Raw genomic sequence first — 16,307 nt, forward strand, 5'->3', positions numbered from 1 at the left:
CATGGAATTTTTGCTAGTCTAAAAAAAAAATGAAACAAATTTCGAGTCGTATTCAAAATACTACCAGTTCTCTCATAGGACTATAAACGTCTTATACATGCTTAATACGTATACTGGCATGCATGAATAAATTAACGATAAATACTTACAAAATACAATGTCATGATAATCATTATCAGTAAACACTGCCTGTACATATTGCCCATCAACTGACCAGTCAAGCATTAAAATTGGAACACTTCCCTGGAAAATAGTTTATTTTATTAGACAAATTACTGCATAGAGGATTAAAAGAAATTCAAGGGACAAAACTTTTGAGTAAACTGGAGGCAAAGTTTGAAATATGAGATATTTTTTCCCTCTAATCCCGCTGGATAATAACACCTGTGTAGCATCTATCTGAAGTAAAACAGATTAGTATTTTCCAAATTATTTTCCCTTTAAAGTTTTATTACTTTAACTTATGCCATTTAGCTACTAGGTCCTTCATTTGTAAACTGAAAAAACGTGAAACAAATAAAATTGCTATGTTTTGTTAAACATTCTTTCACTGATTTTTATTTCAAACTTACTTTTTCTGACTCTCGCTCGTGTTTATCTTTCAAAATTAACTTTGAGTCACAAAAATTATTTGCTTAACAATATTTTATCCATCTTTTCCTAAATACTGAATTTTAATTTTGCACATTTTAGCAGCATTTTTACAAGTTTTTTCTTATTTTTATTCAAAAAGAAAATTATTTTATTAATAAAGCTTTTATGAAAGAGTTCCTTCTTCTTCCAGAAATTTATGCATTTTGAAACGACGTAAGCTCTTTGATATTACTTCAAAAAAGATATTAAAAACTAAAGAATCTTATATATTTTAATTTTCAAAAAACTTATTTAACGTTATCATACTAACTATACTTTAGTGTACTATACCATGACTGTAGTTTGCGGAATATGCCTTCATTCAGAGAATTAATTTAAACAAACTGAAAACTAAAGATTATTCCACTTTGTTTTTTTTTTTTTTCGTTTTTTTTTTAAATTACGTATAGTTAGCATAATAATGATATTAAAAGCATCTAACATTTATAAAATTAATGTATACGAAGTATAATACTCATATTGGTTATGTATTAAAACAATTGTGAAGTCTAGCTGCATTCTTTAGCCTTTCAAATTCCTAACGAAGGGGGAGTGTTCGCAATAACAGTTAAATTTCTTTCAAAACAATGAACCTAAATCAGCGTTTCTCTACCTTTTTTGACCCGTGGACTAGCCAGATCTATTACAAAAAAAAATGTGTTTATTCCCCTCCTTTTGCCAAACTTTTTTGAGGAAAAAAAAACTTTCATCCCGTGAATCGTTAAACACTTGTGAAAGTATTTTGCGAACGACTGATAAGTTTTTACTTTTTTACCAAATACTTGTGATAAATAAATTAATAAATACATAAAGAAAACATTACTTGTTGTTAAAGCACTATTGCAAACCATATTTAAATGTCTTGCATAGGATAATCAATTAGCGTAACAAAAATATGCATAAGTAATAAGCATAGCTGAAAAATCATAGAAACTAAAAATAATCATTATAAAAATAATCACTAACTATACGTAAAAGATGTGGTATAGAATTATTAAATTATTATGATGGTACTTTCTCTTTTTCTTTCTTTTTTTTTTACATGGCCAGCGAAAATCTCTGAAGTAAGTTTTTCTGTAGACCGGTACCGGTTCGCCAGTTCACCAGTTCAGAATCTCTGATCTAAATTCATATGTGTCTAATAAAAATCAATAAATTTATTTTCAAGCCTAATAAATCATCACTATGAATATCTCATGAAAAAAAATTGTTGTAACTAAAACTCATTTATTTTTGACATCAAACTTAGCTATATGCGTTACAGAAGATGGTTGTAGTTTTGGCTTGCCGTTTACAAAATTTCCTGCTTTTTGAAGATAACTTACATTGGATCATTAATTAAGTCATAATTAAGAACTATATAAGTTGAAGTATTATATAACTATATTCTCGCCTGTTTTCAAAAAAATTCTTCCCCTAAAGCTGTAATATAAAGTCAATCAAGTTAACTGATCGCACCAGTTAGTTTCCTCGTAAAAGATAAACATGGATAAAAATGTTTAAATTGACTTTTTTTAAATACATTTTTCCTTTTGTTATAAATTACATTTTTATCGTAGACATATTAAATAGAAATAAGTTGTGCATTAATGTAACTAAATGTAAAATAAATTTAGTACATAAGAAATGTTATGTCTATAAATAAAACATTATTTTTTTATAAATTATAAAATACGTACTTTATTAATTTTTATAAATTACAAAATAACTACTCGTTCATGCGATTTTATATTTTTTCTTCGAGAATAACATTGGTGGCTAAAAAATCGCTAATGAAATTATGTGTAAGCAAATTTATTTTTAATTCATTGAAACAACTTAGCACCAGCGTGAAAAGTTTGCCTTTATAAAAATGACGGCGGATTGTTATATTTCTTTCTTTGCCTATCATTGTTTTGGAAAATAGTGAACATAACCTTTTGACAGTTAATGATCCGCTTAGCACGATTATTAAAAACTGTTGTCAGATGTTTGTAATATTTTGCAGATGTTTAATGATGTTTTTTTAAGTAAACATTTTTAGTGACAATGGAAAACTTGTTTTGCTGTACTTTTTTCTAATCGTAAAACGACACTAATGAGGGATATTTTATCAACTGATGTAAAGAAAACGTTTTAAATAAATAAAAATGAATGTTGCGTAAACAATAGTTGCTAAGTTAAGTATTTTTGTGTTTGTATTTTTCTGTAATTGTTTTTGTTTTTTCAGAACAAGAAAATTTTCTGTTATCATAATTAAAAAAAACATGTTTGCATCTGCATTAAACGTTTTATGCAGCATATTTCATTCAAACTCATAAATGACATGAAAGTAATCCATGAACTAAAACAATACTTCTTGAAAAAAATTCCAATTATGTTTAAAGAATAAGTGAAGTATTATCAAAAACTTTGATTTTAATTTCAAAAAATGTGTTATGAACTTCACTTTAAACAGGAAGATACATGTTTCAGGAAAAGATTCTAAAGCGCCAACATTGGCAAACGTTTATTAAGGTTTAATTGAATAAACATAAATTATTGTTTAATCAAAGTTCTTCAACTTTACAAGTAGTTACTCTTTTGGTGAAACTAAATTTCGTTATACTAAAAGTAAATAATTGTCATCCCCCCGATTTTAAAAAGTCATTTCCTTAGCATCTTTATTATTTCAAATGTAAATCTCTACAACACGTATTTCTAAGGATGATAATCTTTGGTACATTTAAAATTTTAAGAAGATTTAGCATGCTTATCAGGGTCGTCTTCAGGTGCCATCTTGGGTCAAAAATATTGCAAATTAAACTGGGCACTATATTATGTCCACCCTTTGTAGTAGTTTATTTTATGATAATGGATAATTCTTTGCAACATTGTAAAGACAATTGGTGACGCAATTTGAATAGTATGAAAGAAAACCCCTACCCAATGCGTATTTAATCTGGACCACCAGAAACATTTCCATGACAAACTTTATCTTTGATCTGATTTCATCTCTTTAGAAGTTTAAGATTTAATAGGGGAGGTGAAGCCGAAATGTAAAATCCAAATAGAAAACATCTAGTGCATTGTACTTACCACCGGATTTTGAAAACTTTGCCGTTATAAAGAATCATTTATTTGTTCTTATTAAGAATTTATTGATGCAAAATTAAGTAACTTCTTTCCTTCAGAATTTTCTGTTTTCTTATCTTTTTGAGACCTTGTTTTGCATTAAATGAAGTGAACCTCTCTTTTGAAAAAGAGTATTACTTTTATCTCTTTTAAAAAGTAAAAAAAAAAAAAAAAAAAGTTTGCTTCTTTTATTATAAAAATGCGTCTTCACTTAATTTATTTAAACCGAAATTCAAAACATAATATGATTTTAAATTAAGCAATCCCGTTTTAAAACAAGAATGTCAAGCATTTTTTTTTAGTAAATGCGCATAAGTAACAAAATACATTGTTACTTGAAAAACACAGATTACATGCTAGTGTTTAAATTTGGAACCAGAAATAATAAGCACATTTGAATAGCATTTGAAAAAGGTATACATTCTGAAGATTTTGATACAAAATATCTTACAATTTGAAGCACACTTTCGAAAGGAAGTATGGATTTACCTATTTTTGTAAATACAAGGAGCGTATTTTCAAATTATTGTATTATTTTACGCGGAGAACAAAATATGTCATTAACTGTCAAACCTAATTTTAAAAAAGGGTTCTTGAAATATTTATTCAATTATTAAGGATCATTAGCAATGCTTTTATGTTTGTTTTCTGAAATATATGCACAAAACATTCATTTGTCAATTGAAAATCCTGAAATGCTCCTACACGTATGTTAAAAATAAAAAATATAAATAAGTGATAACAGATAAGATTTGAAAAACGAGAATGATGAAGGAAAAGTACACAATGTAATAAATTTACTGTATTAAAAATACCTAAAGTTTATTTCCGTTAATTTAATATTGCCCAAATAATTTGTTAAAAACACTTGTGTCAGTAAAAACAATGTAAGCAGATTAACAAGATAATAATAACGTAGTCATACTGGCAGCAGGAAGTCTATTTTGTACATGTAACCATTGCTGTGGGTTTGAAACAGGTATATGTTTCCATCAGCGCATCCAACTGCAAGTGTATCACCATCTGAAAAACAAAAAGTTTCGCCTTTCAAAAATTTAAATAAACATAATCATTGCCTTTTAATTGATTAAAAATAACGAAAATCTGAATTAGACGTTTTCGAAAACATATCATAGCTATTAATTTTAGCATTTATACATAAAGTTGTAAATAATGAAGTAGAAGACCGGTGTTATTAGTAATATTTTCGTCATTTTTGATATTACCGTAAGATTTGAATTGGTGTGAAACATTTAGTACATGATATTTGCTTCTGGCATATTTACCCTATTGTCAGCCTGCAGTCTAGTAACTTAAAGGAAAATGCACCAGATGCAATAATAGTTTGATAAGTTTAGTAATAATGCTTCAACAAGTTAAGGGCAACTTGTAAGTCCTAGGCTTGCATATATTCGCTTCTTGTGATGTGTGATGACCTGGTCTTTGTATACAGTATTTTTCAGGGCCTGATTAATATAGCGGGTGACCCGAAATAAACATTTTTTGTGGGGTCCTCTGCAGTCAAACCTTATAAACATAAACATTAATGGAGAACCACCATTTCAGGAGTGTTGAGGTGTTTTACCACTCGTTCAAAATATTTGTTGGGAGGCAGAGTATCCCATACTCAAGTACACGTAAAAAAGCTAAATAAATAATGAAAAAAACGAAAGAAAATTAAGGTAAAGTTTTCTCAAGTAAGACTACTATAATTTTAGTCATTTTGAGACTCTTAAAACTTAGGGACCCATGTCCAAGAGCCTAACTAAACTGTTTTTTAATCAATCTCTTATTATTTATACAATACAATAGGAGTAAAAAAATCCCTGTTTTGTGTTTTATTTGATTTATAGATGTAATTTCAACCTGTTTCATGTATATTGAAATGTTATATCTTAGAACTTGAGCTTCTGGGGAAAAACTGATGTCATATTTGAACTCAGGGTACCAAAGTTATACGAAATTAGTTTTAAGAACCCCAGCACCAAAATCACTGCTGCCCTGTGTTATAGATACTAAAACTAGGAAAAAATGCATTTGATTTAAGTAACACATCAGTGATATTTGCTTACAAAGACGTGCAGTTACAAAGATGTGCGTATTAATAAAGCTGAAAGTAAATAGTTTCGTTTGCGTTTGAAAGATTCAACTCCAATTAGACATTCTGAACGTTTCTAACGTGCATGCATACAAATTGTATTGTAGTCAGGAGTAATGAGTCTTTTTATTTAACTCTAAAAACTTGCTATACAATTACGTGCTGATAAGGTGTCTTTATTGACTGTATGCTAATATATATTTTGTCCGAAGAGGGTATTGATGAAGCGATAAACGGATTCAGAACAAGATACTGAAGTTTCCTGAAATGTGTTGCGTTTGACCAATGAGAAAAATGAACTAAAATGAAAAATCTTTCTCAACAAACTTGGATTTTCTGAAATGGAAATATGGGCCTTTAATAGCTCTACATTTTTTTTTAATCGAGATATTTATTCGCTTTAAAAACCGTCATGGAAAACGAATACTGGTACCAAGCATGTAGCAAATTCCCTTTTTTTAGTTATCTTATAAAAAGTAATACACGTAGAAATTTTCAATGTAACGCAACGAAATTGCGCGTTTCATAAGCTGAATAAATTCCAATCATATTGCAGCTGCAGTTGTAAAAAAATAGGCTGTAATAAAATTAGCTTCTTTCCATTTTTGTATTTTTTAAAAATGTTTTTTATTTTTGTTTTAACAATAAATTAATCTTATTTTTGCTCTTTTTTATTTCAATAAGAAAGAATGCTATAAACGAAATATTGATTGACTATATCAGTTAATTTAGATGCGTTTCACTATAAAAATTAAATCTCATATTAATGATGACTAAAATAGCAATCCTTTATCGATGTCACATAAATAATTTTAGCTGGCTTACTTATTATAACACATTGCATTTATAAGCATTAAAGCAGAATAAACTCCAAACTTGCTCTAAAATAAGAGAATATGTAGTCAATGGAATGGCAAATATCTGTCTTTTCATTTGTTAATTCTCATAGTTGTTATAATGACCTTTTGCTAGAAATCATTGAATTTTCGGCGTCTAGTTTCAGTAAATGAGCCAAAATAATATGCACCGAATCGGATCTAAAATTATTCTAACTAGACTACTACGATCTTAAATGTACAAAAGTAATTAGTCTTTCGCAATTATGAGACTGCAATAATGAGAACCATACATGTATGGACGTCTTTAGTCGATATTAAACATAAAAATATCATTCAAAAACAATTTTCACATCTTACCAGGAGAATATTTTAGTGTGTAGACGGGGCTGTTTGTTACTGGCAATGTGGTAACATGAAGACCATCCTCCATGTTCAAAAATGTTATATCACCATGCTCATCTCCAACTGCAACAATGCTGCCATGAGGATGAATCGTTGCCGAATAGCACTCACTCTAAAAGAAAAATATAAACATTGTTATTGTGCCATGCTTCGCATATTTTGGACCATAAGCTCAAATAGTTTTCCAACGTTATGCAACTCTTATCAGGCTAGTGGTTTATTGTTCTTGAAGCCTAATTTATGTTGTTCGATATTTCAAAAAGAAAAATGTCCTTGTAAACAGCATTCTTTCCTGAGATTCGAAAAGCTAGAAAAGTAGATTGAAGCCTGATGAGGCCATGGTAGGTCGGTCTTTATTAGGACACTAGAGGATGAGGTGAAGGAATGATCTTGTGTTGCATATGCTTGCTGAACATATAGGGTTTGTATAAAAAGTACCGGGAACAATTTTCTTCATGTCGTGACTGTACGTTACAACGCATTCAAACCGCGCATGCGAGTTAGGGGTATCTGACCTTGAACACGTGCCTAGCGCCAGCTGTCTACGAGCGTGTTTTGAGTCGATTTCTGTCGACTGACTTGGTGCAAGCGCAAAATGCAACAAAAGATTAAGCAGAAGTACTGCACCATATTTTGTGTCGGACTAGAGAAATCGGGTACGCAGACGTTGGGCATAGTTCGCCTAGCGTTAGAGGATAAAAGCATATCCCAAACAGCAGTTTTTTGTGGCACAAACGCTTCAAAGGTGTCCGAGAGCATGTGGAGGACTTACTCAACATTGAACGGCCGTCGGCATCAAGAAGAGACAATATCGTGAAACGTGGGCGTAAAGTGCTGAATTCAGACAACGGTCAAGTCTGAATTCCCCCATCGCAGAAAACCGTATTGGCCTTGATAAGATGGCAGTGCTCACTATCCAAAGTAACCGACTCAATCGGGGCTCCACGGTAACAGACAACCTGAAGGAATGTCGCATCTTAATGATTCCCCAACCCACTTGGCATCAGCAGACTATTTCCTATTTCAAAAAGGGAAATCCTCCCTTAAAAAAAAAACGCTGGATGACCCTTAGTGATGTCGAATAAGATTGCACACGTGCCATTAAGGTCTTTGCGGAATCCTCCTATAGGGAGCCTTCGAGTCATGGAAAAATATCTGGGAAAAGTGTCGATGCTCAAGGGATGTACATTGACGATTTTCAAAGCATTGTATCAATATCTGAAATAAATCTATTTTTCCGAAACTTTTTCCTGTAGTTTTTATACGAACACACACGATTTATTTACGCACAAAGTGTGATTAGAAGAGAAGGAAAAAACAATAGAAAATAATTACTTATCAGTGTCCTTTGTACCTCAGTGCTGACGTAAGTGACATAACCGCTCCTGTATAGGTGATCGGAAGAACGGTCGCTTGGATGCATACAAATGATTGGATTGCGCTCTTTTAACACTGGTCTATTATTACAAAGGATTTTTTTAATTACGAATTACGATTACATGCCTCTATGTGAAATAGGATTCTGCATATAATGCCTAATAAACGGAAAATTGCAGTTTTTGGACATACATTGGTCTGGTACTGAGGAACAGATATGACAATTAAGTGTTCGATGATGTTTTTGAGTTTATCAAATGTGGTTCAATATGCTTTGGTACTGACAATCAAGAACTTTTCAATTATTTCAAACTTTAATAGTGCTTTTTAGCACTTTTTTAATGTTTGCCTTAATGGCTACACAAATTTTCTAAAAAAAATGGCTTTGTTATAACTGCTAATAAGCATAATTGAAACTTAATTTTCACTTTAATATATTTTCTTCATTGTTCTTCAATCTGATTTAACTAATCTTCTTTTATCTGATGAATTTACAAAAGTTGGAAATAATCAAGCCATAATGAGTGAGATGCTAAACCATAAATCTTTGTGTTTCCTTGTTTGACGGTTCAAAAAGAAACGGAAAAGGGATCATGATATGGTTATGTGTGTGCGAATGTAACAAAAATGAGTCTGGAGGTAAATGTGAAGTAAGAGAAACCCTACGGAGGTAAGGACTTGATGAAAAGTATGAGCTGGCTGTCCGAACAGGCAAGCAAGCAACTTAAGGATTGCTACTAATGATGAGCAAATTGATGCTACATGTTTTTCAGCTGCATAAGGTGTTCAAGTTCGTGAAGTGCAGTTTCGAACGAAAAGTGTAAAGAAAACTCTCAATTAGTCGTGTGCAGAAATGTGACCTGGTAAAATTTGCCTCATCATCATTAACGCTTTGGTAAACATAATTGAACAGAACGTCCATGCAACCAGGTGACATCTTTAGTCACGAATCTGAGGCAGACTGATTGCGTGTGGAATGACACTGCTGTCATACAGCTGTTTCTGAATTACGCATTTATTCATATCAAGAGCAAGTTTACTGTTCAATAAATCTTTTCTTTCTTTCATCTTCCGCTCTCTCCCTACATTATCCTATAACCCCCCTAGTTTTAAAATAATTCTGGTAGATGTTATCGACAAAAATAATATTGATAAAGCAGAACTCCACACACAAATGCAAAAAACCCAACTGACACGTATTCAAAAACGTTAAGCATACGTCCATAAGTTGCTAGCATGTTAGAAAAAATGAAGACATAAATAGAATAAAGCATAAATTTTATATAAATATTTCGTACTCACATTACGTCGTATGAAATTGAACACGTAAGAGGTATGTTCATGCATATCTTAAGTTAATAATTAACCCGCCTGAACGCGCGCTACTCGGACGAACAGGAGAACGCGCAAGGGGGTGTTCTGCACCCCAATGGAGAATTTCAATCATTTACTAAGCAAAAGTTTCTTTTTCACTGATTTTGTTTTACTTTCTTATGCTAAACATAATTATTACTTTACACTGTTCAAAGCAACCTATTTAATTAGTAATTTTTGCCAAATTAATATCAAAATATTGTATTTTTTGCACATAAATACTTTTATGAATTGATGCAATCGGCACACATGCCATGAGAACGTTCATTGCAAAAATTTTTTGAGCATTTCAAACAACAAGATTCTGTTTGTGCTTCTTACTATCACAGTAGCAAGATAACAGCCCTTTCATGACACCTTTTTTTTTTCTTTAAATTGTCTCCGAACTTGAAAAATTACTTTTCAAATTTTCCTTATGTTTGATGCTTGACATCGCTCTCGCATCCATATGGTTATTGACAAGTTGAAGTACTAAGTCCTTAATGAATGGTCTCCTCTTTTTAGATTTTATTTAAAGGGTCTTTGATTGAGAGCAGCAATTTTCTAAAGCTGATTGTAGCTGCATTTGTAAGAGACAAAAATTACACCAGTGGCCACTATTTGAAATCCTTGCTGTAGAATAAGCAGCAGATCAATAAATACTTTCAATTTTTCTTTGCTGATATCATTGGCATCGCTTTATCGAGTACAATTATATCTTATACTTTATAAGTAGTATTTGTACACTTCACTATAAAATCCAGAATGCCTTCGTCAAATAAAATTGACCACGATTTCGAAGGTGTTGAAAAATTCCTTACATGATTCGTATTTCCCAGAAGTTTCTAAATAGCGTTCTTTTCTGGTGTTCTTGTGTTGGAATGATTTTTTTTTTTTTTGTTTAAACATCTTTTCCGATGAAAAAATTCATTTGTGTAACCAATAATTTCATCATCTTCACATAAATCCTCAGTTTTGCTATCAGAATTATGGCGAGTATAACGTATCACTATTATCAAGCTTCTCATCAGATTTTTTTAGTGATTCATCATTAGTGGAAATTTTATCCAACACCCTTTGAAAATGTCTCAAATCTTCATCATACGTCAAACAGCGTCAAACAGCGCGATATTTTCGACGAAAATGAGATAATCACAAGGACGCGCAAGAGGTGCTGTACACCCCATATAAGGAATTCCGGGAAACCGCTTTAGGAATACACACATTAAACATACCCCCCATTAGCAAGTGACCTTTAAACCAGCTACACCCGGTTTGATCCAGATCCATTTCCAAATACGGGAACTTGTAAATTTCGAGCAATGAAGCTATGTGGGGTGTCAAACACCCTCTTGCGCGTCCTCGCGGTTTAAGTAATAGTTTTTTTTTTTTTTTTTTTTAATTCTTTGAGGTTTTTATCTTTCTCTTACAGAAAAGAAGTTTTGTTTATTTTTTGCCATTTATTAATTTATTATAATTATTACTGTTATTATTTATTTATTTAACTGTTACTTTATTTATGTATTTATTCGTTTCTTTGTGTATTAAAGATTGCGTGTGCTTCTTTATTGTTGCTTCTTTGGAATGACCAGAAAATAAATGCTTAAGTTATTTTCGCCATACTTCTAAAAAGAAAACTTCTTTTCCTTCTTCAGAAATTCATAAACAGAAAATAATTCTTATGTGTGGATTTCAACTCGTAAAAGAAAGAAAAAAACTGCACATAATTAAATTAGATCTGTAGAGAAACCTTAGACGACGAATACTTCTTTTATGCAACTTTAAAACTTTTTTGTCTAAGAAATTAAATTTGTCTCGTATGCTTTGTCCGTTTACGAATAAAAATTTTACGAACTTATTACTGCCTCTTCTTCATAAAATATTCGCTTTGCATTCACAAATATTTTTGAAAAGGGTCTTCTAAATATGAATTATGCTGTTAAAAGAAAAAAATGTTTCTACAGAAAACTTTAAAATAGTTCACATGTTCATTTGTTTAGAAAGCACCGCGACTAGCCTTAGTTAATTTTTTTCTAATTTTGCATATAAAGAATTTAAAGTATCCATTTTTCTGTCTTCTCTTTTTCTGAAAATGTTTCCTTCTCTAAGTAATTAATATAACAACAAACAATAGTTAAACCCTACTGCACATTAAAATGTCATGCGTAACTTATATTCTAAATCAATATAGTAAATAATAACGTAATTATATTTTGATAAAATCAAACTTTTTCTTACTGTATGTGTTTTAAATGTTGGTTATTTTTACAGTACCGAAATAAGCGTCACATGTGTAAAATTGTTGGCACAGCAGTAAACTGACTTAATTTTTCTCATGTAATCTCTTGAAACCTTTTGCATTCATTATTTTCTTCTTAACAGTTGAAACAACAGCTTAAAACTGCTGTAACCAAGTTCACCTACAGCATTTTATTTATTGGTTAATTGACAAACTTAAATAAATTATAATTAATACCTTAAAATGATACTGCTATTAATACAGTAGTAATATTAATAGTGCTGATAAGAGTAAATAATAAAAATTAAGATTTTTATAACATAAACTATGTCAGTAAAAATATATAATTTCGTGCTGTAAATGTGCTTATGTATTTGAAAAAAAAAAAAAAAAACATTTTAGTAGACTGTCGCATTTTTTAGGGAAATAAATGTCTAGACTTTCCTTTTAGGAACCTTTCTCCGACAGATGAAAGAAAAATTATGTATGTTGAAATCTGAGTTTATTTCGTAAAACTAACGTTGAATTTATAAAGACATTTACGAAAAAAAAATTATGCTTCTAAGTTTTTAAATAAGGATCCACGAATATAATCATACCGTTACTTATAAATCATTCTTTACCAGTGGTAGCGCAGAGGGAGAAACCTAAATGCCTTTAAAAATAACATTTATATATATATATATATATATATATATATATATATATATATATATATATATATATATATATATATACGAGTACATAACATTAAATTTCCCTTTTTTATTTAAGAGTTATTTAAAATGCCTATAACTACTTACATTGGAAGTCATTATGTTATTAATTAAAATCTACTTTTTAATATTGAAATGAGCTTTTAATGCCACAAATATGAATAACACACTTTGAGTGGATGGAATAAATCATAATGCGATAGTTTCCATTTTACATTTATTCGATTTATATACATTTTCATATATGCAAAATTTCCACCTAAATATATGCCGTGGTTAGAACGATAGGGGGGACAGCCTTACCTACAGTTGTGCAATTAGAAGTTTTGTAAAAACGTCTGCAAAAATCCTAGACAGCGGACATTTCAATTTAAAAGTAGGATTTATGTTTTTAAAAAGGTGCATTTTTTAATATAGGCATCCATTTTTAAAACGCTTCCTGTAACTTATTTTGAGGAAAATTTAAATGACTTACGCTAGTGTCATTCTTCATTTTTGACGGGTGACTGAAAAAGGAATCAAAATACCAAGTGTACAAGCATGAAATGCAGATATCAGGCAACAGATGCTGAACGATGCAGTTTGTGCTATAGAGTTTTGACATATACTATGTTTGTGCTATAGAGTTCTGTGCTATAGAGTTTTGAATAATTTTGTTTTGTCATCAACAAGTGTCTGACGCGCACGAGTGATTCATTGCAAAGCGAGAGCATGTTGTTATACTATTGCATTGAATATGTCGAAGACTGTACCGAACAAAGAACATTCGTGGGTTCGTGGGCAGAATTAATTTCTTTGCACTCATTTGAAGAACACTGCTTCGAATCATACTACTTCGAGGATGCTGCATCGCAAGATACATGTGAACGACGGTTTCGGCGTCTCAAATGTGGTGAATTTGACTTAAAGACAATGTTTAGAGTTTGGTGGGACCAGAGGGGCGTGGTGTATTATGAACTGTTAAAACTTGGGGAAACTGATAATACTAAACGTTACCACAGCAATAGACTGGTTTGAACCGCTCACTGCTTGCAAAAAAAGGCCAGAACTTCAAAAGAAATTGCACAAATTCTTTTTTCTTCATGCTCAATGCTCCATCACAAACGGCAAAACGTGTTCGCGACACGCTGTAAGCACTCAGCTGAGATCTTATATCTACCCCTTGTGGCTTATTAACCAGACTTGGCTCTTTCCCATTACCACTTGATGCATCGAGGGGTCATACACTTGCTGAGCAGTCCTTTAGCTTGTAGGAAAACGAGAAAAAATAGCTCCGTGAACTACTCACAGCAAAAGTTTAAGTTTTTGAGTATCATGGTATTCTCAAACTGCCCGAAAGATGTAGGAAATTTATTACAAACCACGGAGCATGATTTGAGTAAATCATTTTTTATTCTACTTAAGAATTTAATATGTTTTTTTGGAAAATAATCCGCATTTCATATACATATTGTACGTAAGAAATGGTATAAACTGACCACTTTCCCTTAGAGGAAGATTCTGAGTGCTAGTTTAATCCGCGGAATATAAACTGACTCTAACCGTTCTTACTTTTTGCAACAGCACTGCAAGTTAGTGGAAATTTTTTGTAGTCTTCCTTGGGCCTGGCCAATGAATTTTTAGAACATGTTTGTGCTCCTGGTACACTTAAAAGATTAGCTAAATATGAATCCAAATCCAGGCCTGATTAAAATTGTAGATTGTTTGATTTATACCTATGATTCTAGATGGAAAAACTTTTTTTTTCTGGTATAATTCGCGTGCTTAACACACAAAGTGTTGCGTGAAGCACCTGCATGACCCCATCCATTAGTTTTTGCGTAATGCGATTTATACATAAATATTATACTATATTTCAAAAAATAAATAAATAAATAGAAACCACTGAAAAGACACTCAATACATATCCACATTAAATATTAATGCACTTATCACCGACACAATTGGAGTGAAACTTGCAAGTAAATAATTCACATTTCACACAAGACATTTTGTTCTTTTGGATCTGGCCATCAGTTGGATTTCACCTTCAGGTGCAAAAGACCTCTAAAAAAAATGAATGCGGTTTTTAAACCAATGAAAAACAACAACTACTGTCCGGTGCTTTTGAAAGAAAATACGCAAAAATTAATCTACTTAAATGTTTTTTTTATATCACTTGAGTTGAACACTCTAAAATAGAAAATGTAAAGTGACTGGGGTGAAAGAGAACCCCGCGTGAGTTCCCCTGTGTTAACAGCAAAATAAAACGCAATAGATGTACGTAGAGTTCTTAGATACTTACATCACTTTGAACTTTCCAGACAAGACTATTAATTTCCCACCGACATATGTAGCGATCAAGACCAGCAGTTACGAAACATGGTTTATCAGGATGTGTCGCCAAAGCTCTTACATCGTCACAATGACCCTAAATAAAGAAACAGGGTTTATAATTCGTTGTAAAGGGTAGAAAAATGTTAAGATAAGTTCGTTTTCTTTTTGATAGCAAGGAAAATAAATTGTAACAAAAACAAAGAATACAAGAAAATTCGTCAGATAAGACTGCAGTAAAAATCACAAGTTTAAAATGTAACGAATCCTAAAACCGAATTGTTAGTTGAACAAACTTAAAACTATTTCAATATTTTATTGTGTAAAACTAATGCACTAATAAATGGTAGTGAAATATTATGTCTACACGTAACGGTAGAATCAAAATAATCTGGTATGAAACACCGTAACCAAAATATAATCGTATTACCTTCACAAATGTTTAAAATATGTTTTCAAGAAAAGGAATTACTCTTTTTTTTTTTTTTTTTTTTTTTTTTTGCAACATGAGTATCATTAAACCTTTCATAGAGTTGACGTATTTGAAAAAAATAGAAGGAATGCCTTTATTGGTTTTAGCTGTTTCCCTCTAAATAAAGTGATGAATGCAATGAATTTTATTAATTTCTAATGCAATGAGTATATTTCTATTAAAGACAGATTGCAGAAGAAGGACGTTACTAAATTATCTCAAAAATCTCAAAGTAGGAGTCAAAAACTTAATCATAAAGTTTGAACCAAATCTGTGATTTAAATCAGGAATCAAAAATCATTTAAATACTAGCTGCGTGCCCGGCGTTGCACGGACTACTTAAAAAATGAAAGAGATGTCCAATTGATGTTTTTGTATTACTCTGACATCAGTTTCTAAAGCGCTAAGGAGTAAATAAATACGCATAATTCAAGGTTTGCAAAACACCAGTAGAGCATATTTTTGGCAAAAATCTCTTTAACGTTAATCATAGTTATCAATGATACAAGTTATGAGTATTTTCAATTAGCACAAAAGATGAAAATATGTGCATTATTAACTATAATCTGTGCTCACGTTAAAATGAATTATATCTGATAGACTATATCTGAACTATTTATGTACAATTACGATCAGCTTTTTTACATAGAATGACACATACTTTTTGGTTGATTACGTGAAACTAAAGCACCAAGACTAAATAACTACTAATAAGCATTAATTTAATACCAAGTCATCAGATTCCAATTTAGCTTTAGTTAAAATCCTTAAA

The 16,307-nt window shown here is 31.1% G+C and overlaps 1 protein-coding gene across 1 annotated transcript in view; it reads right to left on the reverse strand.

Moving 5' to 3' along the window:
• LOC129231488 (echinoderm microtubule-associated protein-like CG42247) overlaps positions 1-16,307 on the reverse strand; it is a gene marked incomplete in the record, with an annotated part of 287,722 nt that overhangs the window by 10,844 nt on the left and 260,571 nt on the right. Inside the window, 4 exon segments of the mRNA XM_054865816.1 lie at positions 150-243; positions 4,652-4,749; positions 7,021-7,177; positions 15,035-15,160. Coding sequence (XP_054721791.1) covers positions 150-243; positions 4,652-4,749; positions 7,021-7,177; positions 15,035-15,160 — 475 coding nt within the window.

Source organism: Uloborus diversus, chromosome 10 (assembly GCF_026930045.1).
Source record: "Uloborus diversus isolate 005 chromosome 10, Udiv.v.3.1, whole genome shotgun sequence".
Lineage (NCBI taxonomy): Eukaryota > Metazoa > Arthropoda > Arachnida > Araneae > Uloboridae > Uloborus > Uloborus diversus.